The sequence below is a fragment of the Bos javanicus genome, chromosome 14 (genome assembly GCF_032452875.1).
Source record: "Bos javanicus breed banteng chromosome 14, ARS-OSU_banteng_1.0, whole genome shotgun sequence".
NCBI classification, from domain to species: Eukaryota; Metazoa; Chordata; class Mammalia; order Artiodactyla; family Bovidae; genus Bos; species Bos javanicus.
This window is the reverse complement of record NC_083881.1, coordinates 74,840,546-74,867,443: the sequence shown is the minus strand read 5'-3', so window position 1 is coordinate 74,867,443 and position 26,898 is coordinate 74,840,546. Positions and strand designations below refer to the sequence as shown.

Genomic DNA, 26,898 nt, shown 5'->3' with positions numbered 1-26,898 from the left:
GAATGGGTATGAAGAAAACTGACTGTAAGTAAGCAAGAGAATAAAGATAATTCCAAAAAGAAAAGTGCTATAAAATACAAAAGAAAACCAATAATATCGCAATGCTGGGGTAGACTGGGGCTTATTTGTACTGGAGATAAGAAAGATCTCTTTATTTGAGTGACAGGTGAATTGAGACTTGTATAACTGAAAAGAGCCAACCCACTGAAGATAGTTTGAAAGAGAAAAATCTTGTTAAATAACTAGAACATTTCTAAGTGAAATTGGAAGCCAGTGAATAGTTCAATTAAAAATATTTTTATTAGTAGTATGGATTAAGATTGCATCAGTAGAGATGGAAAGGAATCATGATATATTACAGAGATAGAACTGATAGGCATTGCTGATGGGTTGGCTGTGTGAAATAAAGAAAAGACTGCATGGAGAAAAATCCTGAAGTTCTGGCTTTGTAAATGAGAGAATAATAGCTGCATAAATAGACAAAGATGACTGGCGTGGATGGGTTGTTGGAGGTTCAAGTCAAAAGTTTGAGAGATCATTTAGATATTTAAATGAAGTCAAGTAGGCAATTGGATATGTGTTTGGAACTAATAGATTTTAAGTCACAAGCATGAATATGACATTTATTAATTTATGGTTCATGAGATAATATGATGGAATAGAGAGAGAGAATGACGAGTAACCAGGACTGGCCTTCTAGAAACACATAACCCCCAAAGAGATCACATAAGGGAAAAGGGAAGAGCAGGCAAATAGGAAGGAAGTAGAGAAGACAAGGAAGGCTAAAGTCAAAGAACCCAAGAATCCAAAGAAGATAGTGGTCACTAATGGCTTTCTCTAGTCCAAATATGTTTTGAAAGCTAAAAGTATATGTAGTCACCCACTCAGATTTTCTACAAAGTTGATACAAAGTTGACCTACATGCTCAAATTTGAACTCATCAGAAGAGGTTTCTTCTTATTTTCTCTATTTCAATAGATGACAGACTCGTTAGTGGCTCACATCTGAAACCTCCCGGTTCATAGTCTTTTCTATCTATTGGGTCGTTACCTGTAGCTGCTCTGATTTCATAATTCTTCCTTGAGTCTTCCCCTTGCAGATCATCCTTGATACAGGTACTTAAAGTCAACTGTCTTTTCCACAAGCTCTAAGGTGGGTCTTACTGTTCTCCATAGCCTCCCTCTATATCACCACTCCAATTCTAGGGTCAGTTAAAACTCTGAAGAGTTATGGAAATATGACTTAGGCAAATGAGAAGAGAGGAGCATAGCCACCCATGCCTTTATTCTTGTCAATATGATCCAGGGTATATTGGGAGACTTTACCACTCAGCAGAAGGTAGGGCTTCCCTTGTGGCACAGACAATAAAGCATCTGCTGGCAATGTGGGCTATCCAATACCATTTTCCTGCCGCACCTTGTATATAATGCCCGAAAAGTAGTAGGCGCTTAATAAATGGTTATTGATTGAAATAATTATATTTAATATTATATAAATAACTGTATATAATATCTAAAATCTTACATAAAGGGATAATAATGATTACATAAATAATATCTTGGGCTTTAGTCTTGAGTCTTGCTGAGAGAATAAGAAAAATTAACTTTATAACTATCAGACAGTCTGAGAAACTTTAAAGCATGACCCAGTACTATGTTGGAGGACTATTTAAATGATTATATTTAACTGTTTGTTGGAAAATATAATCATAAACATATATACCTCTTCTGAGCCATTGTTTAATTTGAATGCTTTATTTAAAAGAAACAAAAACAAACAAACAAAAAAACACATCCCAAAGGCCCAGGTCACTTCCTTGCCAGAGTTAGTGAGACAGGAAATCCACAGAGCTGTTTTCCAATTTGTTCTATATTTTAGTCTATGGCATATAAAATAGAAAGCCTTACAATAATGGAAGAAAGAGAATGAAAATCCTGTTCCTTACCTCAATGACTTAAGGAATCCAATCCTTTCATCTCACCTTTAATTAGCAAAGAGTATATGGTTTCAATGCCTCCCATGAGAGCTACACAGAGTGAAAAGTTTGGCAGCTGGGCTCTGAGGGTTGTCTTTTCTTCCAGCAGAAGCACTCTAGGATGCTTTAGAGCACTTCCTTTAGCTGTCCCTAACCTCTGTGCTTTCCACGAAACCTCTTCACACTCTTTCCAGGCCTTCTGGCAATGCTGCTAGGCTCAAGGACATCCAGCTGTCCTGATGATTGCAGCACAAGAAAATGTTCGCAGAGATGCAGCTTACGTGTTATCCAGTGTGAGTTAAACATTTAATTTTCCAAGTGCTTATTAAGGAAATACAATTGTATGATTTCTTTTGTATCTTGATGAGGCAAGATTTGAACAAAATTGAAATGACTTTGTTCCTATTTTTCAGATTTTGAGTAAGTAGGAGAGATTCATATTCAACTATTTTTTTTTTTTTTAAACAGAGAAGTGGATTTTTAAACTACCTTAGAACCAGATGGTCTGGTTCTGTAGGAAAATATTGCCTGTTTGGCAAAAAGAAGGCATTTACTGGATTTCATGTGAGGGTGATTTCTGGAGCAAGTGGAAAAAACTGGTCCTTACTGACATTGTACTTGGCAGGATACAGAGGAAAATATCAACAAGTCTGAATTAAAGACAGAGAAGCTTTATAAATAAAATGAATAACCTCAAAGAATGTTTGGAGCCTGCGGATACTTTACAGAACACCTATTCCAATAATTTTTCAATGAGATTCACGCAGTGGTCGGTCCATCCATCCATTCATACATCCATCCATGCATCTGTCCATCCAGCCAATGTCTGCTTGTTAAAAGCCTATTATCGCCAGTTATTGGACTAGGAGGTGCAGATACAAAAATATAGGAAATATGCTAGGCTCTTGCTTCTTTGGAGCTGAGGGACTCACACAAGAAACAAACACTATGCAAATAACACCATAATGCACTTTTAAATCATATGCTTGTTCCTACAAGGAAAAGCGTAATGTCTAATTACTTTAAAAGATTTTTATTAGAAGGTCAGTGCCAACTCAGGAGGCTGAAACTCCTACCTGCTTTCCTAACACCCTTTAACTGCGTAAGCCCCTGTTAATGAGAGGTGGGCACTACATTCTTCACATGCACTGGGTCAAAAAAAACGGTTGAGAATTCAGCCTAATACATTTATGTTATAAGTCAAAAAGTGCTCTGCTTAAAATCATACAACCAGTCGCTAATAGATTTGTACTACAATCCATGTCTCTTAATTCAGTGCTTAATTTACTAATGCAAATTGACTTTCAAAACAGAATATGTTTACACTCTGTCTGGCTTTCAGAACTCCTGATGATTTCACGCTTCCTTCCCCCTTTATCAATGAATCACTCTGCATTTATTTTTGGAAATGTTTATTAATTAATCCACTGTATTGTACTCATGCCTTGCTCACTGTATCCTCAGTAATTAGATACACTTTTAAAATTATTAATTTTTAAAAGAATTGTATTTTTGTCTCTTCAGAGTCTAAAAACTGTCTTTCTGTATTTATAGTTTGTATCTTCTATTACAAAAGTGGTCAGTACACTAGAGCCACCTGATGCAGTCTCTTTTTGTAAATAAAATGTTATCTAAACACAGAAACACTAATTCATTAACAAACTATCTGATCTTCTTTTACCCTACAATGACAGCATTTAGTAACTATGATAGAGACCATATGATTTGCAACCTTTAATGCCGAAGTCCAGCTCCAGGACCCAGGGAATCAGCCTGAAGGGGTGAGTGGTGTCAGCAGGGTATGATGTAGCCTCTGACTCAAAGTAAGGGACTACATGTTTATTTCAAGCTTCAGGTTTTCTTTTATATTTTGACAAAAGCATTAGGTCAGAGGTTTGACATTTTTAGTTTTCCCCACCCAGATTTATTGTCTCCAGAAATCATTGTTGCCCTACAGAGTTCCTGTTTCAGCGATTCTCTCAGAATCGGCTTTACTATCTATTATCTACTTCCTCTTATGTGTCCTATACTTAACTTGTGATTACATTGTAACTCATGCTACATTCCTGTTTATTTCTTATCTTTCTAAATCCTGTTTGCCCCTAGCATCTTAAGATCACTATCTCCTAAAAAGGTTTCTAGCTATTCTTAATTATTCCTAAACCCTAAACTCAGTAACTTCTTTTGCCATAAATATTTCCCTCACAAACAGGTCTCAGATAACAATCCGTCCCATGGCCTCAAGCTGCGGCCTATGTGCTCATCCTGGGACATTCTTTTTAAAAATCCTTGAACAAATGTCAATGATTACTTTATAGATTATTTTCTGGGCACAACTGCAGAAGGCTTCGTGCTTTCTCATGCTTCTCTCAAGAACAATAAGCACCTTAATATTCTTTCCAGCCAACTCAACCAAAGAAAGGAAAGAACAAGTCAGAATCACGAAACCTAACTCCTTCATCCAGGGACCGTGTCTGTGGGATGAGGAGAGGGGGTTGAGGCTGTGCCTCCATTTTGTCAGTAATGTCTAACGCGGCTCCCAACACTTTAACAGAAAAGATTAAAGCATACATTTCATATTGGCTGGCTTTTCTTCATATAAATAAGCCTGTACTTGGATTACCCAACAAATTATGCTTATTTGGCTGATTACTGTTCAACAGTGATATACTCTTTGAGAACACTATACTTTTTAAATTATCATAAATAATATATTCTTTATTAGACTCTGCATGACTAATACACTTTCACTGTGACTTAGTGAAACATTCAGTAGCTTTGAAATCAGATAGAACCAAGGGATGCTTGTTCTACTAATTATTAGCTGTGAGATCTTGGGCAAGTCACTAAATCTGAGCCTTCCTTTCCCAGTTTATACATAAAATACTGATATCTCTCATTCAGAGTTCTGGAAACAATGATAGATCAAATATATAATATATCCACACTCGTAGCACCCAATAAATGGTACTTCTTATTATATAACACAATGTTTTGCTGAACAAATTTGCTTTCTACTCACTCAAATAATGTCAATAATCAATGATTACTGATTGATATCAGTGCCTAATTATTTGAATTAAGTTGTAATTTCTATATTGTTTATAGGTAGGTTATTCAAGAAATGTGAATAAATGCTGGAGGCCATGTGTTACCAGCATTTATTATCAAGTAGTCAGAGAATTTTGCATACTTAAGCAAATGCAGCAGAGGGTGAGGTACATAGCGTAGGCCTGCCTTGAAGAAAGAACTGGCCATTCAGCTGAATAACTTTGGATCTGACAGTTGGGCCAAGCAGTCAGCTGAGTGCCTTTGATCAGTAATGCTCTGCTTGGCAGCTTCCAGGCAATGATTTAGTACTAAAGCAGGTACTAAATTCTGGCCATTTTTGCCCTACGAGGACCTCTCCAGTGGGCAAGTTTTGCTTGGAGCTCCTTTTTGGGTTTGCCAAGACTCTGCCAGTTCTGTCTACTCCCTCATACCTTTAACAGGTTTACCTCCCTCCCTTTGAGTTTATCTTAGTGTTGGCTTCCCAGGGGACTCAGACTCAAACACAATAAAGAAAAGGATGTGACAGACGTGTTTGAAAATGAGGAACATTTAGACACACAAGCACTGTAGATGAAAAATATTGCAGTTGGAAGTAAAAATGAAAACAGCCGTAAGAAAAACATACCATATACGGTGGTCCTACATGCAGGGCGGCAAAGGAGACACAGATGTGAAGGACAGACTTTTGGACTCTGGGAGAAGGCGAGGGTGGCGTGATTTGAGAGATTCACATTGAAACATGTACATTACCATATGCAGAACAGATGGCCAGTACAAGTTCCATGCAGGAAGCAAGGCACCCGAAGTTGGTGCTCTGGGACAACCCAGAGGGATGGGGTGTGAGGGAGGTGGCTGGGGGGTTCAGGATGGAGGGGACACATGTGTACCTGTGGCTGATTCATGTCAATGTATGGGGAAAACCACCACAATATTGAAAAGCAATTATCCTCCAATTAAAATAAATTAATGAAAAAAAAAGAAAAGCATACCACAGACTTTTTGAAGAATTATAAATTAGTAGAGGGAATATATCACAGGAGATTTTCAAATATTAAACATGTAGCCCTTTGCTTCATATCAATATAAAATATAAATGTTAATATTAAATTTCTCTGAATATTTTAATTTAAAAAATAGCACAGTTTACTTGTTATAAATCTATTATTGTGTACACCAAAGCCACTGAATGTAAAGTTTTCTATCTAGTGTAATTTTTTAAGTATCAATTTTCCATTATTTCCTATAGAGAAATAAGTAATCTTTATATTCACCTATTTATTAAAAGATCTCTTAGATTATGCATTTCACCATGTAAGAAGCAGCACATTTCTACCCTAAATGAACTTCATCAGCACTTCCTAAACCTTTCAAGAGTGAAAGAAGCATAAAGACATTGCGGTTGGTGAGCTTCTGAAGTAAAGTAATAATGCAAGTCACATAAACCATTTCTTAAGCAAACAGCATTCTTTTTTGTCACCTTCCAGTATCACATATTTTAGACAACTCTTTGCTTTTGACATGGGCTTCCCCTGTGGCTCAGCTGTAAAGAATCCATCTGCAATGCGGGAGACCTGGGTTCAACCCCTGGGTTGGGAAGATCCCCTGGAGAAGGAAAAGGCTATCCTCTCCAGTATTCTGGCCTGGAGAATTCCATGGACTGTATAGTCCATGGGGTTGCAAAGAGTCGGACACGGCTGAACGACTTTCACTTCACTTCACTTCACTTTTGATACACGTCTTTTGTATGTCTTTCTTATTCCCAAATTTTATTCCCTTCCTCTTTTCTACCTCAGATAGTCTAGTTCCTATTTATACGTGATTTTTGCCTTTTGAAATGAAATTGTCAAAAAGGATAAGTTCTGCTTAAAGGTTATTGATTGATAACAATGAGACAACTTTTCAGACAACTATTGAACTACTTAATTTTTATTACTACTGATTTGGACAACACCAAAGGTGTTTTTTAAATTTATGTCTGACTCTCGAAGGACATTGCACCAGTTCAGTTTCTAACATAGATTTTTGATATTATCAATTCATAACCATTCAGTCTGAACATGACTAATAATCGAGAACATAAATACATGGCTTGATCATCCTTACAAAACATTATTACTGGATATTAGTGATATTTGGATAGCTGACTAGCACAAAGTGTGTAGTAAGTTAAGTTGCTGGAACAAAGCATATTACTTCACTGACATGTGATACATTTTCTATTTCTAGGGCTTTCTCATGAAATAAACCAATTTTTGAAGATGCATAAAAGAGAATGATTCAGTTTAACAACTGTCAATTCAAGGGATAAGGGGTTCTGTTTAGACATCACTATTTTAGAAAAAAGTTGGCTTAAAGCTCAACATTCAGAAAACTAAGATCATGGCATCCAGTCCCATCACTTCATGGCAAATAGATGGGGAAACAGTGGAAATAGTGGTTGACTTTATTTTGGGGAGCTCCAGAATCACTGCAGATGGTAACTACAGCCGTGAAATTAAAAGATGCTTACTCCTTGGCAGGAAAGTTATGACCAACTAGACAGCATATTAAAAAGCAGAGACATTACTTTGCCAACAAAGGTCTGTCTAGTCAAGGCTATGGTTTTTCCTGTGGTCATGTATGGATGTGAGAGTTGGACTGTGAAGAAGGCTGAGTGCTGAAGAATTGATGCTTTTGAACTGTGGTGTTGGAGAAGACTCTTGAGAGTCCCTTGGACTGCAAGGAGATCCAACCAATCCATCCTAAAGGAGATCAGTCCTGGATGTTCACTGGAAGGAGTTATGTTGAAGCTGAAACTCCTATACTCTGGCCACCTGATGCGAAGAGCTGACTCATTTGAAAAGACCCTGATGCTGGGAAAGATTGAAGGCGGGAGGAGAAGGGGATGACAGAGGATTAGATGGCTGGATGGCATCACTGACTCAATGGATATGAGTTTGAGTAAATTCCGGGAGTTGGTGATGGACAGGGAGGCGTGGCGTGCTGCGGTTCATGGGGTCGCAAAGAGTCGGACACAACTGAGCAACTGAACTGAACGAACTGATCTAAATAGTGCCGGGAATACCGTGTGACAGTCACATGTATCAAATCATGAGACTGGCTAGCATTGAGCAGAAGGGCCTGTAATTTATATACTTATCTTTGTTATTGTTGTTCAGTGACTTAGTCATGTCTGACTCTGCAACCCCACAGACTGCAACCCCACAGACTGCAACCAGCCAGCCTCCCCTGTCCTTCACTAATTCCCAGAGCTTGCTCAAAGTCACATCCATAGAGTAGGTGATGCCATCCAACCGTCTCATCCTCTGTCGTTCCCTTCTCCTCCTGCCCTCAATCTTTCCCAGCACCAGGGTCTTTTCCAATGAGTCAGTTCTTTGCATCAGGTAGCCAAACTATTGGAGCTTCAGCTTCGGCATCAGCCCTTCCAATGAATATTCAGGGTTCATTTCTCTTGACTGGTTTGATCTCCTTGTAGTCCAACGGACTTTCAAGAATCTTCTTCAGCACACAATTCAGAAGATCAATTCTTCAGTGCTCAGTCCTCCTAATGGTCCAACTCTCACATCTGTACATGATACTGGAAAAACTATAGCTTTGACTATATGGACCTTTGTCAGCAAAGTGATGTCCCTGATTTTTAATACATTGTCTAGGTTTGCCATAGCTTTCTTTTCAAGGAGCAAGAGTCTTTTAATTTCATGGCTGCAGTCACCATCCACTGTGATCTTGGAGCCCAAAAATACAGAATCTGTTACTGCTTCCACTTCTCCCCCTCTATTTGCCAGGAAGTGATAGGACTGGACCCCATGATCTAAGTTTTTTTAATGATTTTAAGGTTTTTTTCTGTTTCAAGCCAGCTTTTTGACTGTCCTCTTTCACCCTCATCAAGAGGCTCTTTAGTTCTTCTTCATTTTCTGCCAATAGGTATCATCTGCACATCTAAGGTGGTTGATATTTCTCCCAGTAATCTGTGTGTTTTTTTAATTTATTTATTTTTATTTGAAGGATAATTGCTACACAACATTGTGCTGGCTTCTGCTACAACATGAGTCAGCCATAGGCACACATGTGTCCCCTGCCTCTTGAACCTCCCTCCCACCCCTAACCACCCTTCTAGCTTGTTACAGAGCCCTGGTTTGAGTCCCCTTAGGCTCACAGCAAATTCCCATTAGCCAATTTACACATCCATTTTACACTTGGTAGTGTATATGTCTCCATGCTATTCTCTCCATTCGTACCACCCTCTCCTTCCTCCCCCAAGTCCATGTCCATAAATCTGTTCTCTATGTTGTGTCTTCATTGATGCTCTGCAATAGGTTCATCAGACCATCTTTCTAGATTCCATATATATGCATTAATATACAGTATTTATCTCTGACTCACTTCACTCTGCATAATAGGCTCTAGATTGATCCACCTCATTACAACTGAATCACATATGTTCCTTTATATGGCTGAGTAATATTCCATTTTATGTATGTGCCACAACTTTATCCATTCATGTGTCAATAAGACATCTAGGCTGCTTCCATGTCCTAGCTATTGTAAACAGTATTGCTATGAACGTTGGGGTACATGTGTCTTTTTCAATTTTGATTTCCTCAGAGTTTTATGCTTAGGAGTGGGATTGATATGTCATATGGTATTTTTATTCCTAGTTTTCTAAGGAATCCCTATAGTGCCTTCCATTGGAGAAGGAACTGGCAACCCACTCCATTGTTCTTGCCTGGAAAATCCCAGGGATGGGGGAGCCAGGTAGGCTGCTGTCTATGGGGTTGCACAGAGTCGGACACGACTCAAGAAACTTAGCAGCAGTAGCATACTGTCTTCCATAGTGGCTGTATCAATTTACATTCCCTTTCCTCCACACCCTCTCCAGCATTTATTATTTGTAAATTTTTTGATGATCGCCATTGTGCCCAGTATGAGACATTTCACTGTAGCTGTAATTTGCATTTTTCTAATAACGAGTTACATTGAGCATCTTTTCATGTGTTTCTAAGCCATCTGTACATCTCTTTTGGAGAAATGTCTGCTTAGGTCTTTGCTCACTTTTTGATGTGTGTGTGTGTGTGTGTGTGTGTGTGTGTGTGTGTTTTCCTGTTATCCTGTTGTATAAATTGCTTATATAGTTTGGAAATTAACCCTTCGTTAGTTGTTTCATTTGCTAAAATTTCCCCTCATTCTGAGGGTTGTCTTTCACCTTGCTTGTAATTTCCTTTGCTGTGAGAAAGCTTTTAAGTTTAATTAGTTCTCACTTGTTTAGGTTTGGTTTTATTTCCATTACTCTGGAAGGTGGGTCATAGAGAATCTTGCTGTGATTTATACCATACAGTGTTCTGCCTATGTTTTCCTCTAAGAGTTTTATAGTTTCTGCTCTTACGTTTAGGTCTTTAATCCACTGTAAGTTTATCTTTGTGTCCACCTGATCTGCCTCTTGAGAAACCTACATGCAGGTCAGGAAGCAACAATTAGAACTGGACATGGAACAACAGACTGGTTCCAAATAGGAAAAGGAGTTCGTCAAGGCTGCATATTGTCACTCTGCTTATTTAACTTATATGCAGAGTACGTCATGAGAAATGTTGGGCTGGAAGAAGCACAAGCTGGAATCAACATTGCCGGCAGAAAGTGAAGAGGAACTAAAGAGGCTCTTGATGAAAGTGAAAGAGGAGAGTGAAAAAGTTGGCTTAAAGCTCAACATTCAGAAAACTAAGATCATGGCATCTGATCCCATCACTTCATGGGAAATAGATGGGGAAACATTGGAAATAGTGTCAGACTTTATTTTGGGGGGCTCCAAAATCACTGCAGATGGTGATTGCAGCCATGAAATTAAAAGACGCTTACTCCTTGGAAGGAAAGTTATGACCAACCTAGATAGCATATTGAAAAGCAGAGACATTACTTTGCCAAAAAAGGTCCGTCTAGTCAAGGCTATGGTTTTTCCTGTGGTCATGTATGGATGTTAGAGTTGGACTGTGAAGAAAGCCGAGCACTGAAGAATTGATGCTTTTGAACTGTGGTGTTGGAGAAGACTCTTGAGAGTCCCTTGGACTGCAAGGAGATCCAGCCAGTCCATTCTAAAGGGGATCAGCTCTGGGTGTTCTTTGGAAGGTATGATGCTAAAGCTGAAACTCCAGTACTTTGGCCACCTCATGGGAAGAGTTGACTCATTGGAAAAGACTCTGATGCTGGGAGGGATTGGGGGCAGGAGGAGAAGGGGACGACAGAGGATGAGATGGCTGGATGGCATCACCAACTCAATGGACGTGAGTTTGAGTGAACTCCAGGAGTTGGTGATGGACAGGCAGGCCTGGCGTGCTGCGATTCATGGGGTCACAAAGAGTCAAACACGACTGAGCGACTGAACTGAACTGAACTGATGGTATTAGGAAGTGTTCTAATTTCATTCTTTTACATGTAGCTGTCCAGTTTTCCCACCACTATTTATTGAAGAGGCTGTCTTTGCCCCATTGTATATTCTTGCCTCCTTTGTCAAAAATAAGGTACCCATAGGTGCATGGGTTTATCTCTAGGCTTTCTATCGTGTTCCATTGGTCTATATTTCTGGTTTTGTGCCTCAAGAAAACTTGATTCCAGCTTGTGATTCATCCAGCCTCTCATTTTGCATGATATATTCTGCATGTAAGTCAAATAAGCAGGGTGACAATAAACAGCCTTGACTGTACTCCTTTCCCAATTTGGAACCAGTCCATTGTTCCATGTCTGGTTCTAACTGCTGCTTCTTGACCTGAACACAGGTTGCTCAGAAGACAGTTAAGGTGGTCTGGTATTCCCATCTTTTTAAGAATTTTCCACAGTTTGTTTTGATTCACACTGTTAAATGCTTTAGTGTAGTCAATGCAACAGAAGTAGATGTTTTCCTGGAATTCCCTTGCTTTGTCTATGATCCAGGTAGAATCTCCTTGTTTTCTCTATGATCCATCAAATGTTGCCAATTTGATCTTTGGTTCCTCTGCCTTTTCTAAACCCAGCTGTACTGGAAGTTGTTGGATCACTAACTGCTGAAACCTAGCTTGAAGGATTTTGAGCATAACCTTAGTAGCATGGGAAATGAGCACAATTGTATGGTAGCTTGAACATTCTTTGGCATTGCTCTTCTTTGGGACTGGAATGAAAAGCGCCCTTTCCTAGCCTTACACAATATGCAGCTACACTGAGCAGCATGCTGACCAGTGAAGGGAGATATTAAGAAGTGGTTTCTAAGGAAAAACTACAGCTACATATGTGAGGTTGACAAGAAAATTCCTTAAAATATTAGTATTTATATACATACTTATACCTTGCTTCATTATGCAAAAATGCGATAAAATGGTAAAATATAAATAGAAAAAAATAAGACTAAAGAAATTAGAATAGAGAGAAAAATAGAACATAAATAATAATATAAAATAGCAAAGATGAAGTTATTCATAATGTTGGCATCAATATATTTTACAAAGTCAGTTCTAATAGAAACACTTATTGGAAAATACATTATAATCATTGTAAACTGTAACACTGAAATTAAATTGGTATTATATAAAGTCTTGAATATGATATATGTAGTAAATTAATTAATTCTACATTAATATTTAGTTAATTTCTCATGTCACTGTTCTCAGTAGCACAAGAACTTTAACCAAGAAGAGAGGCTGCTGAGGAATAAGGCATCTGTGCCATCAGGGACAGACTGCCTGATTAGCACCAGGTTTAAGTAAGTGACTGAATCATAAAAGCAAATTTGGATGCTCATAATTAATATGCTATGGGACAATGAAGGAACAAAATTTTACCACCCATGGTCACCAATATTTTTAAATTAATGAAATATTTGCTGAAACTATCCCAACATAAACTCAGACAACAAGCAATAAACAGCATGTTAGCAACAAATAATTTAAGTTTCAATATATGTATATCCGATGTATGTATATATTGGATATGTCAACATATCCAATGTATGTAGACAATCAAAATAATGAAAATATTCATCATCCTGAAATATTTTCTCATGCCCCTCTCTATTTGTTACTGCCCAAATCTATCTCATTTTTCCTCAGGCACCCATTGAGGTATTTACTATCACCAGAGATTACTTTCCACTTTCCAGAATTTTATGTTAATGTAATAGTACAACAGGTATATTTTTTGTCAGAATTTTTAAACTCAGCGTAATTATTTGAATCTCATTCATTTATAGTATGAATCAGTACTTCATCCTTTTTTATTGCTGACAAGTATTCTGTTATACAGATATACCATAGTTTGTTTATCCATTAACCTATTTAGAATAAATGGTTTCCAGTTTTTATCACAAATATGTCTGCTTGGAGTATTTGTGTATATGTTTTTGCACAAATGTTTTCATTTATCTTGGGAAAATTTCTGATTGCAAAGGATTCTATATGCTTAACTTTTAAAAGAATTGTCAAATTGGCAGGGTTACTTTGGCCTGGTCAGTCTTTTTAAATTTAGTAATTGTAACAAATATGCATCTCATAGAGGTTTTAATTTGTATTTCCTAATTGCCAACATCCACTGGATCATGGAAAAAGCAAGAGGGTTCCAGAAAAACATCTATTTCTGATTTATTGACTATGCCAAAGCCTTTGACTGTGTGGATCACAATAAACTGTGGAAAATTCTGAAAGAGATGGGAATGCCAGACCACCTGACCTGCCTCTTGAGAAACCTATCTGCAGGTCAGGAAGCAACAATTAGAACTGGACATGGAACAACAGACTGGTTCCAAATAGAAAAGCAGTACGTCAAGGCTGTATATTGTCACCCTGCTTATTTAAGTTATAGAAGAGTATGTCATGAGAAACGCTGGGCTGGAAGAAGCACAAGCTGGTATCAGATTGCCAGAAGAAATATCAATAACCTCAGATATGCACATGACACCACCCTTATGGCAGAAAGTGAAAAAGAACTAAAGAGCCTCTTGATGAAAGTGAAAGAGGAGAGTGAAAAAGTTGGCTTAAAGCTCAACATTCAAAAAACTAAGATCATGGCATCCGGTCCCATCACTTCATGGGAAATAGATGGGGAAACATTGGAAACAGTGTCAGACTTTATTTTGGGGGGCTCCAAAATCACTGCAGATGGTGACTGCAGCCATGAAATTAAAAGACACTTACTCCTTGGAAGGGAAATTATGACCAACCTAAATAGCATATTAAAAAGCAGAGACCATACTTTGCCAACAAAGGCCATCTAGTCAAGGCTATGGTTTTTCCAGTGGTCATGTATGGATGTGAGAGTTGAACTGTGAAGAAAGCTGAGCACCAAAGAATTGATGCTTTTGAACTGTGGTGTTGGAGAAGACTCTTGAGAGTCCCTTGGACTGCAAGGAGATCCAAACAGTCCATCCTAAAGGACATTAGTCGTGGTGTTCTTTGGAAGGACTGATGCTAAAACTGAAACTCCAAGACTTTGGCTACCTTATGCGAGGAGTTGACTCACTGGAAAAGACTCTGATGCTGGGAGGGATTGGGGTCAGGAGGAGAAGGGGACGACAGAGGGTGAGATGGCTGGATGGCATCACCAACTCGATTGACATGAGTTTGGGTGAAATATGCAAGTTGATGATGGACAGGGAGGCCTGGCGTGCTGTGATGCATGGGGTCACAGAGAGTTGGACACGACTGAGCTACTGAACTGAACTGAACTGAACGACTAGTATTGCTTAGCATCTTTTCATGTGCTTTCTTGGCATCCATTTATCATCCTTGTTAAAGTTTCTTTTCCAATCCTTTGCTCACTTCTGAGTTGCTTGTTTTCTTTTTATTGAATTCTGAGAGTTCCTTGCATACGCTGGATACAAACAAATCTTTCCTAATATATGTGATTTTCAAATATTGTCTCCTCACTGATGGCATGTCTTTTTATACTCTTGGTGTTACTGAAGAGCAAATTTTAAAGATGTTGATGTTGTCCAATTTACCATTTTCTTTTATGAATTGTGATTTTGGCATCAAATATAAGGAATTTTGGCTTAAGTCAAAGTCATGTATATTTTAATCCCGTTTTTTTCCTAGTTGTGTTACAGTCATATGTCTCACATTCAGGTTTGAACCACTTAGAATCACTTTCACACATGGCACAAGGCGTGGACTCAGTTCAGTTCAGTTCAGTCGCTCAGTCGTGTCCGACTCTTTGCGACCCCATGAATCGCAGCACGCCAGGCCTCCCTGTCCATCACCAACTCCTGGAGTTGACTCAGACTCACGTCCATTGAGTCAGTGATGCCATCCAGCCATCTCATCCTCTGTTGTCCCCTTCTCCTCCTGCCCCCAATCCCTGCCACATCAGAGTCTTTTCCAATGAGTCAACTCTTCCGATGAGGTTGAAAGTATTGGAGTTTCAGCTTTAGCATCGTTCCTTCCAAAGAACACCCAGGACTAATTTCCTTCGGGATGGACTGGTTGGATCTCCTTGCAGTCCAAGGGACTCTCAAGAGTCTTCTCCAACACCACAGTTCAAAAGCATCAGTTCTTTGGTGCTCAGTTTTCTTCACAGTCCAACTCTCACATCCATACATGACCACTGGAAAAACCATAGCCTTGACTAGACGGACCTTTGTTGGCAAAGTAATGTCTCTGCTTTTCAATATGCTATCTAGGTTGGTCATAACTTTCCTTCCAAGGAGTAAGAGTCTTTTAATTCCATGGCTGCAATCACCATCTGCAGTGATTTTGCTGCTAAGTCACTTCAGTCGTGTCCGACTCTGTGTGACCCCACAGATGGCAGCCCACCAGGCTCCCTCGTCCCTGGGATTCTCCAGGCAAGAACACTGGAGTGAGTTGCCATTTTCTTCTCCAATGCATGAAAGTGAAAAGTGAAAGTGAAGTTGCTCAGTCATGTCTGACTCTTAGCGACCCCATGCATTGCAGCCTACCAGGCTCCTCCGTCCATGGGGTTTTCCAGGCAAGAGTACTGGAGTGGGGTGCCATTGCCTTCTCCGGCAGTGATTTTGGAGCCCCCCAAAATAAAGTCTGACACTGTTTCCACTGTTTCCCCATCTATTGCCCATGAAGTGATGGGACCAGATGCCTTGATCTTAGTTTTCTGAATGTTCAGCTTTAAGTCAACTTTTTCACTCTCCTCTTTCACTTTCATCAAGAGGCTCTTTAGTTCCTCTCCACTTTCTGCCATAAGGGTGGTATCATCTGCATATCTGAGGTTATTGATATTTGTCCTGGCAATCTTGATTCCAGCTTGTGCTTCTTCCAGCCCAGTGTTTCCCATGATGTATTCTGCATATAAGCTAAATAAGCAGGGTGACAATATACAGCCTTGACATACTCCTTTTCCTATTTGGAACCAGTCTGTTGTTCCATTAGTTTATTTACTTGTTTTTTTGCATGTGAACATCCCATGCTTTCACCATCATTTGTTGAAAAATTATGTTTCCCACTAAATTTCCTTTGTACTATTGTGAGAAATTATTTGTTCATATATGTTTTTAGTTTATTTCTGGATTCTCTATATTTTATATATATATATATATATTATTTGTATATTTATATAATTTATTCTCTTATATATATATATTTTCTATCTTTACACCAATGTCATGCTCTTTTGACTAATATCACTTTAAAGTAAGACTTGAGGGAATACCCTGGCAGTCCAGTCGTTAGGAATCCAATAAATTTGGCAGGATTCAACTTGTCAAACCTATGAATAAGTCACATTTGTCCATTTATTTGTATTCTTTAGTTTCATTTAGCATTTTTTTTGTAGTTTTCAGTGTATAGGCGATCCACATGTTATTTGGCTTTATCCCTAAATATTTGGTATTTTGATGCCTTTGTAATTTGCCTTTATAATGTTTAAAAAATTTCAATTATTGATTATTGTTTGCTAGTATCTGATGGAAGACAATTCTCTGTAGGTCACTTGCTTCTCAGCACCTCTCATGAGCAGAGGCACTGATAGTGTCTCTCTTTTGGACTTTATTTTCAAAGATGTTAGTGTATCAACAATCTTGGGTTATAAAGAAAGAATCTCCCTCCATAGTAAAGGGAGAATTTGCTTACTTTTCAGTAAAATAAATAAAATGCCTCCCTCTGGGGAAAATTTGGGCCGTTTACAGCTTATTATAAAACATTTAGGTTTGCTAAGCTTGTGGTTCCTCTCCTTCACATATCTGATTACAAGTATTTCAGTGGGTCAATTTCACATCACCCTTGAGAACTGGGGCTCAGGGAACTCATATAAATGGCTACTTCTTTTGATCCTCTCTTTTTCTCTGAGTCAGGAGTTTCATATCTTCTACCAACATTCATGAAAGTGTGGTAGGCTAACTTGTTAGCTTAGGATAAAATCTCAGACTCTTCACAGTCTTGAAAACATATATAAATATAATTAATTTTTGCGTGATAGTATTATAACTTGCAATCTTGCTAAACTCACTGACCAATTATAGATAAATGGCTGATGGCATCCAATTTTCTACACAGACAATCACATTGTCTGTGAATACCGTTTTACTTCATGTTTATTAAACTAGTACATAACATCCAGTACAACGCTGAATGGGGCTTCCCAGGTGGCACACTGGTAAAGAATCTGTCTGCCAATGCTGGAAATTCAGGAGATGTGGGTTTGATCCCTGGGTCGGGAAGATCCCCTCGAGTAGCAAATGCGAATCCATTTCAGTTTTCTCGCCTGGAAATTCCATGGACAGAGGTACCTGATGGGCTATAGTCCATGGGGTCACAGAGAGTCAGACATGACTGAGCATGTATGCATAAAATATTGAATACAGTTGGAAAGTGTGGATACATTTGTCTTATTTCTGATCTTATGGGGAAAGTCAGACACTGTGAATTTTTCCTGACTATATGGATATTTTTGTATCCCTACAATTATTCTTGACCTTAGTTTTAGGACTGTTACTTCAAAACAATGTGATTACTTCAGGTGTTTTAAGATTTGTTAGGGAGGAATGAAACAGTGCTCCTTCTAGGATAAAATTCCCCACTACTGAGGCAAGACTATGTTCAGTGTGCACAGACAACCCATGACTGGTGGCAACAAGTACTTATGTTAGCCCTATGTAAGTGCCAGGCTTTGTTTCTTTTATATCCATTTCATGATTCTTTCTCTAGACTTCAGTCGCATGCTTACACACATATACAGTCCAGTTCTCTCTCTCATACGTTAGGAGTTTCCGCTACAAAACTCCACGTCTCCAGTCTGTACAGCTCTTTCCTCTGCATCCTTTGTCTTGTTAACTGTAGGCACCTTGGTGTCCTAGACTCTCAGCTCTGTCTCCTCAACGGAGAGAATCTTTTGAGCTCTACCTGGATTCTTACATGTTGGTCCATAGCCTAGAATTCTTTCAAGACAGGAAGCTGGGGCAATTTCTGGGCTTACTTCTCTTTGTTTTTAACTCTCAAGATTCACTACCTTTCTTGATATCCAATGTCATGAAAATTATTGTTTTATATACTTTATCCAATTTTTAGTGGTTTTAGGTGGAAGGTCAAATCTGATCCCTGTTGTTACATATTAGCTGGAAGCAAAGACAACACTGATACTACATCTTTGCATATCAAAAAGCAATAAAATTCTATGAATATAAAACTGACTATATCTATAGATGTTTTTATAATTGTGTATTGACAACTTCCACTGCATAAGGCAGGAGGTACAGGTTAGATCCTTGCATCAGGAAGCCCCCCTGGAGGTGAAAATGGTAACTTACTTCAGCATTCTTGCCTGAAAAATCCCATGGACAGAGGACTCTGGTGGGCTACAGTCTACAGGGTTGCAAAGAGTCAGCGACTGAGCACGCATGCACATAGTACATATTAGGGAGAAAGAAACAAAGAGAAAGAGGGCCAAGAAAAGAACAACTTGGAGAAGAATAATGCTTAAATACATTAGTAACAGTCATTCAGGATGACTGGTAGAGGCTGAGACCAACTTGTATAGAGCTGTGAATACAAACACAGATTAGGTCTTGTGTTTTATACTTCATCCATTCAATAATTATTTGTTTAGTGTTTACTACATTCCAGACATTGATTATAACAGAGTCCAGCAACTAGGACAAGCTCCTGTTTTTGTACAGCCCACAATCTAAGAAGAGTATTTACATTTTTGAAGGTTGGAAAAATAAAAGGATATGTAATTGAGATAGTACAGGCTTCAAAGGCTGAAATATTTGCTATTTGGTCATTACCGAGAAAAGTTTATCAACTCCTGGTTTGAGGTACTGGAAACAACAGTATTAAAATGAAATAAATAAATAAATAATGAACTAGAGATCTGGACCTTATGAGCTGATATTCCAGTGAGAAGGATACAGATGAGCGATAAACAAGTGAAGCATATAGTTTACCAGACAATATGTAAAAAATTAAACAGGGAGGGAAGTTGGATCGCTGGAGATTAAGTGGTCTCAATGTCCCTAGAGCAAGTTGGCGATGATGGTCTTGAGATGAAAGAGATGATCTGATTACCTACACTTTCAGGTGATAAAGGCCATTAAGAGATGGTGGCAAGCTGGAACAGGGATTTTGATTGTGTGATTGCTTCAAGAAAGATAAGAAAGGGGGTGGTGTGTCACCCAAAGCCCAGAGTTCTGGGACTCTTAATGAGACAATAATGAGATAGATACCAGAAAAAGGAATAGTCTTATTGGAAGCAACCAGAGCTTCTGGCTCCCTCTGGATAAGCAATGGCATTTGGAATAAAGGAGCTGCGTGTCCACAACTTTATTTGAAGGTAATGTGAGAAGGAAGCATCATAGCAGGGTCCTTGGAGTGGCAAAGTTTTAAGATTAGACATTCCTTTATAATGACAGTGTATCAAGAGGCACCACTGACAAGCTAAACATTCAGAAGTATATATGTGACACGAGACAGAGTAGTTCTGTCAGCATCTCGACAGAAGAAACGCCATACTGAGTCAAGGAAATGTTTACCGTATCACTTTTATTAAAATGTGTGTTGAGCGCCTACTATGCACCCAACACTGCTCTGGGCACTGAAAACACAGTGGTGTGTAAGAAAATAGAAACCAATTCCATCTGTCATGAAATTTACATTTGAATGCTATAGGTAATTTCACATTTTGCAAGGGCTGGTGCAAGCTGGAAGACACTGCTTTAAATGGAGTGGACAGGGAGTGCACTCTGAAGAGATCCCTTTTATGCCAGCTGTTGAAAGATGAAAAGGAGCTAGCCATTCCAGAGTGAGGGAGTGAGGAGAGGCAACACGGATAAAAAGTGAGAAGGCCCTGCGGCAATAAAGAACTGAAGGAACACTGATTTAGGACTGTGGCAGTTTCTCCTCAGGCAGTTTTGTAAGAGAACACTATTGATCCTGGGATGAGAGGGGACCCCCTGGGACAGCCCTCCAGCTGTAGGCTACCCAGGGCTTCTTCTTCCCTCTTTTTTTTTTTTTTTTTTTGCTGCTACCACACACAGAAGAATGCAGGGGAGGATAATTTTTTTCCAAATATCATGGCTCTAAGATCCAGACCCTTCAGATGTATCTTTTCTTTGTCTGCAATGATACAGTACATGTCTACTTCCTTTATATACTTATTACAGAGAGCAGGAGGGCAATAATATTAATAGTAATCGTACCACCAGCAGCAACAGCTGGCACTTATTGAGGGCTTACTTGTACCAAGCACTTCCCATGTACTCTTAATTTAGTCTTCAATCCTGACATGGGGAACAGTAGTACCACCATTTTCCAGGTGGAGAAACTGAGGCACATGGACTTGAGTAGCTGTATAATTTATACAGCTAGTAAGTGCTCAAAATTAGCAAAATGACTTCAGGACCACGGTATTCTTATAATTAATGTACATTACCCCCTCTTTCTCAGGTTATAATTTGTAAAGACAAAATAAATTCTGAGTATACACCTTGATTTTATATGGGTGGTTTGGACTTCACTTAAAATGTGACAAGTATCTCGCAAGTCCTGTATTTTCATTAGTCTCATCACCGCTACAAATTCTTCTAGTTTGGTCCTGAGAATAATTGCTTTATTTGCTTAAGATTCCTTTTTCTTTTCCCACAGTCTCAATCCTTATTTAAGCTTATTCTCAGTCCTTTAGACTCTTAAGTAATCCATTCAGTCACATTCATTCTGCATTCGACTTTTCCTCAAGTCAACTCAAATTTGTTCTCTTCACAGTTCTTTTAATCCTTCAACTTAGTCAGTCTCTTTTCCCTGGGCTCCCTGCCCCCAAAAGACTTAAGAGTTACTGTTTTGAATATTAGCAAAAGAATCCGCCCACAATGCGGGAGACCTGGGTTCAATCCCTGGGTTGGGAAGATTCCCTGGAGGAGGGCATGGTAACCCACTCCAGTATTCTTGTCTGGAAAATCCCCACGGATAGAGGAGCCTGGTGGGCTACAGTCCATGGGGTCACAAAGAGTCAGACATGACTGAGCAACTAAGCACAGAACAACTTTAGAAGATGGGAGGACCAGTCACTTGACTTAAGTTCAGTTTAATTTAATTCAAATAATCTCACTTTTGCATGCTAGACATTAGTATTTGTGCAATTGAAATTTGTCACTCAGATAAATAACAAACAACAGATTTTATTGGGTAAAATGATTGGGTGACTTTTTTCTATTCATACGTTTTTCTTATCTTTATGAGTAATTTCTTAGTTTATTGAAAACTATTTAACAGAAATTGACTAAATCATGTAAAGAGATTAAGTTGACTAAATTACATTGAAGAGATTATATATGAAAATAAGTGAAATGAATTTCATTGTGTAAAAACAGCAAGCAATCCCAAATACTCTTTAAAAAAAACCAAATAACTTAGAAAAATTACTTTTATATAATTAATTTATTAATCTGTATATTTATTTCTCTGGTGCCTTTAGGCCAAATCTAAAAATTCTAAGTGATCACAGTGCCTCTTAAATTTGACTTACAAATGGGGATATTGTTTGAGAAAACATAAATTAGAGAATTAAAAATTATCTTTGATCTTGCTTAATTTATATTTGCAGCTAACATATGTGGTTCATTTTATAGAATGAATTAGCTACCTAAACTCACACAATAGGTTTTATTTATTCATCCCTATGTGTACAACAAGGTCCTGGGCAGTGAGACCAGGATATAACAGAGCAAGACATGGGGAACATTCCTTACCTTTAAAGAAGACAAAATTTCCATCACTGTTTTCATAAACTGCATCAATACTAGGAGGCAAGCCCCGCCAGAAGTAAGTGATCTGCATGGGGTATCCGTCCATCACCCTATGGTTTCTCACTCGCCAAAACCACTGGTCCTGCAGAGCAAACAGAAGCAACTCTCAACAAAAGCGAGGCCTCCAGGAACTTCCCTGGACAATGGTTTAACGCTTTTACAGGTAGTGCTAGCGCTGTTATCACTGTCCTGCATCAAAACAAATAATCAGTTGAACAACTTGCCGACAATGATCACAAAGATTCTTGGAGTAAACTACCCAGTGTCTAATCTACACATTGTGTTTAAGAAGATAACGTACAGATACTTAATCTTAGTAGTTTACATCATCTCTAGATGAAAAACAGAGGTAGCACAGACAAGACCCTGCCAGATTTGTGGGTTAAGTGAGCTTTCCAAAATATAAAAGCAGCATAGCAACACATATGCACCTTTGTATTTACAGACACATGCAAGGTCTCTACACCTAAAGTGCTGGGATAAAATAGGGAGGCCAGACCTCCTCGAAGGCCCATGTTATACGACTGTCTCATGTAATTATAAACAGAGTCCTCTTTCACCTTCAAATGTATCATGTTTTGGACAATAAATTATACTGTCATTATATATATACATATATATATATACACACACTATATAAATTATCACTGTATAATTTTTTACAGTATAAATTATACTGAACAAAGGAATCTTGAAGGAAGATCATTAGAGTGGATTAAAGAATAGGTCAATTACTTCTATTTGCTGTCATAATAACCTATACTTCACTCAGTCATACCACAGGTCATTTTATATTAAATGTGTTTACTATTATCACCAGCAAATTATGCATCTGCCTTGCCCTGAAGCAGATATTTATGAATATGTTTTACTTTTCAGACAAAACACAATATATTTTTCACCATAAATTCTGACTAAGGGCAAAAATTATTCCCCCAAAAGTTATATCTGATGACATTAAATTGTTTTCTATTGAAAATTTTGGAATAATTTATAGACTATCCAAAGTGGTTTAATATTATAAAAACAGGTATATTTTAAAAATTAGTGTGCAATAAATTAAAATTAAATATTTCATTATATTTCAAGCAAGGTTTCATTGGAAATTATGTGGTTGTTGTTAAGTTGCTAAGTCATGCATTACTTTTTGTGACCTCATAGACTGCAGCATGTCAGACTCTTTTGGCCTCCACTAACTCTCAGAATCGGAGAAGGCAATGGCACCCCACTCCAGTACTCTTGCCTGGAAAATCCCATGGACAGAGGAGCCTGGTGGGCTGAAGTCCACGGGGTCGCTAAGAGTCGGACACGACTGAGTGACTTGACTTTCACTTTTCACTTTCATGCATTGGAGAAGGAAATGGCAACCCACTGCAGTGTTCTTGCCTGGAGAATCCCAGGGACGGGGGAGCCTGCTGGGCTGCTGTCTCTGGGGTTGCACAGAGTCGGACACGACTGAAGCGACTTAGCAGCAGCAGCAGCAGCAGCAACTCCCAGAATATGCTCAATTTCATGTTCACTGAGTTGGTGATACTATCTAACCATCTTATCCTCAGCCACCTCCTTCGCCTTTTGTCTTCAATGGTCCCTAGCATGAAGGTCTTTTCCAATGTGTCGGCTCTTCGCATCAGATGGCCAAAGTATCAGCTTCACCATCAATCTTGCCAATGCATATTCAGGTTTGATTTCCTTTAGGATTGACTGGTTTGATCTCCTTGAAGTTCAAAGGACTCTCAAGAGTCTTCTCCAGCACCACAATTTCAAAGCATCAATTCTTCAGTCATCAACCTTCTTTAAGGATAAAGTCTCATAATACATACTTGACTACTGGAATCAGCTCAGTCACTCGGTCGTGTCCGATTCTTTGAGACCACATGGACTATAGCACACCAGGCCTTCCTGACCATCACCAACTTCCAGAGTTTATTCAAACTCATGTCCACTCAGTCAGTGACGCCATCCAGTCATCTCATACTCTGCTGTCCCCTTCTCCTCCCGCTTTCAATCTTTCCCAGCATCAGTGTCTTTTCCAATGAGTCAGCTCTTCACATCAGGTAGCCAAAGTATTGGAGTTTCAGCTTCAGCATCAGTCTTTCCAATGAGTATTCAGGACTGATTTCCTTTAGGATGGACTGGGTGGATCTCCTTGCAGTCCAAGGGACTCTCAAGAGTCTTCTCCAACACCATGGTTCAAAAGTATCAATTCTTCAGTGCTCAGCTTTCTTTATAGTGCAACTCTCACATCCATACATGACTACTGGAAAAACCATAGCTTTGACTAGACGGACTTTTGTTGGCAAAGTGATGTCTCCACTTTTTAATATGCTGTCTAGGATTATCACAGCTTTCCTTCTAAGGAGCAAGCATCCCTTAACTTCATGGATGCAGTCACCATCACAGTGATTTTGGAGCCCAAGAAAATAAAGTCTGTCACTGCCTCCACTTTCTCCCCTTCTATTTGCCATGAAGCGATGAGATGGGATGCCATGATCTTAGTTCTTTAATGTTGAGTTTCAAGCCAGCTTTTTCACTCTCCTCTTTCAACCTCCTCAAAAGTCACTTTACCTCCTGACTTCACTTTCTGTAATTAGAGTAGTATGATCTACATATCTGAGGTTGTTGATATTTCTCCCAGGAAACTTGATTCCAGCTTGTGATTCATCTAGCCCAGCATTTAGCATGATGTACTCTGCATCCTGATGTCAGTGTAAGAGGAGAGTGAAAAAGTTGGATTAAAGCTCAACATTCAGAAAACGAAGATCATGGCATCTGGTCCCATCACTTGTGGGAAATAGATGGGGAAACAGTGGAAACAGTATCAGACTTTATATTTTCGGGCTCCAAAATCACTGCAGATGGTGACTGCAGCCATGAAATTAAAAGATGCTTACTCCTTGGAAGGAAAGTTATGACCAACCTAGATAGCATATTGAAAAGCAGACACATTACTTTGCCAACAAAGGTCCATCTAGTCAAGGCTATGGTTTTTCCTGTGGTCATGTATGGATGTGAGAGTTGGACTGTGAAGAAAACTGAGTGCCGAAGAATTGATGCTTTTGAACTGTGGTGTTGGAGAAGACTCTTGAGAGTCCCTTGGACTGCAAGGAGATCCAACCAGTCCATTCTGAAGGAGATCAGCCCTGGGATTTCTTTGGAAGGAATGATGCTAAAGCTGAAACTCCAGTATTTTGGCCACCTCATACGAAGAGTTGACTCTTTGGAAAAGACCCTGATGCTGGGAGGGATTGGGGGCAGGAGGAGAAGGGGACGACAGAGGATGAGATGGCTGGATGGCATCACCAACTCGATTGACATGAGTTTGGGTGAAATATGCCAGTTGGTGATGGACAGGGAGGCCTGCTGCTGCTGCTGGTGCTGCTAAGTCGCTTCAGTCATGTCCAACTCTGTGCGACCCCATAGACGGCAGCCAACCAGGCTCCCCCGTCCCTGGGATTCTCCAGGCAAGAACACTGGAGTGGGTTGCCATTTCCTTCTCCAATGCATGAAAGTGAAAAGTGAAAGTCAAGTCGCTCAGTCATGTCCGACTCTTCCGGACCCCATGGACTGCAGCCTACCAGGCTCCTCCATCCATGGGATTTTCCAGGCAAGAGTACTGGAGTGGGGTGCCATTGCCTGGCATGCTGCAATTCACAGGGTTGCAAAGAGTCGGACAGGACTGAGCGACTGAACTGAACTGGACTGAACTGAACTCTGCATATTACTAGAGATCTCTTCAAGAAAATTAGAGATACCAAGGGAACATTTCATGCCAAGATGGACACACTAAAGGACAGAAATGGTATGTTGTTAACTTTCTGTTCATAATTTCCATAATATTAGGCAGCTTGAATTGATAAATGTTTTGATCAACATGCAGGAGGCACATTTATGTGATTTTAAGATAAAAATTATGTCATGAAAAGATTGACTTAATAAAATACATATGGGCAGTAAGGCCCAGAGTTTAATGTCAATACTATGTGGACACATGATATTCTGATAATTTAAAGCAAAAACAAAAGCATTTTGGTCTATCTGCAACAGGGGTTTTAACTGAGTGGTGAAGTCTTTCCAATCTCCATATAAAACATTTTAAAATTATGGTAATATATATCCTAAAATAAAATTGCTGTAAACTACTGGATTCTAACAAAGAAATAACTGACTATAATTATTTATGGAACAATTAAACAAAACAAAAAGCTCTCTAAGCCGACGAATCCGAAGAAATTGGATGAAATGTCCTGGGAATATACTCAAACTTTTCTCAGAGAAGCACTTCACATTTCTAGCATCTCCCCACAATTGAGACAGGCCAATGCCTCTTTGGGACAAACAAGTTGCAGTCTGAAGGTAAGAATACAACCCAACATGCCACTAACGAAGGAAGAAATGAAATTTCTGCCTCAAGATAAGCAGACCCAATCTGCAGATCTTTTCAAGGTAATACAGAAGCATAGGTGAGTTCATGACTATTTTTCATTGACAGTAGCCTTGGCAGAGAGCCATATATATTGCAGATTTTCCAGTTGTGATTCTACTCAATATGTTCACAACTTCTCTGCTTAGCAGGATTCAATGGTAAGAGTAATTAAGCAAGCTTTCTGTCACAGAGGATGTAAATGCACACCATGATCACTATAGATTACCATCTCAA

General features: G+C 39.0%; 1 protein-coding gene across 1 annotated transcript in view; it reads right to left on the bottom strand.

The window, feature by feature from the left end:
* MMP16 (matrix metallopeptidase 16) overlaps positions 1-26,898 on the bottom strand; it is a 386,972-nt gene that overhangs the window by 20,658 nt on the left and 339,416 nt on the right. The window contains exon 7 of the mRNA XM_061439431.1: positions 22,185-22,323. Coding sequence (XP_061295415.1) covers positions 22,185-22,323 — 139 coding nt within the window. The remainder of the gene's footprint in view (positions 1-22,184; positions 22,324-26,898) is intronic.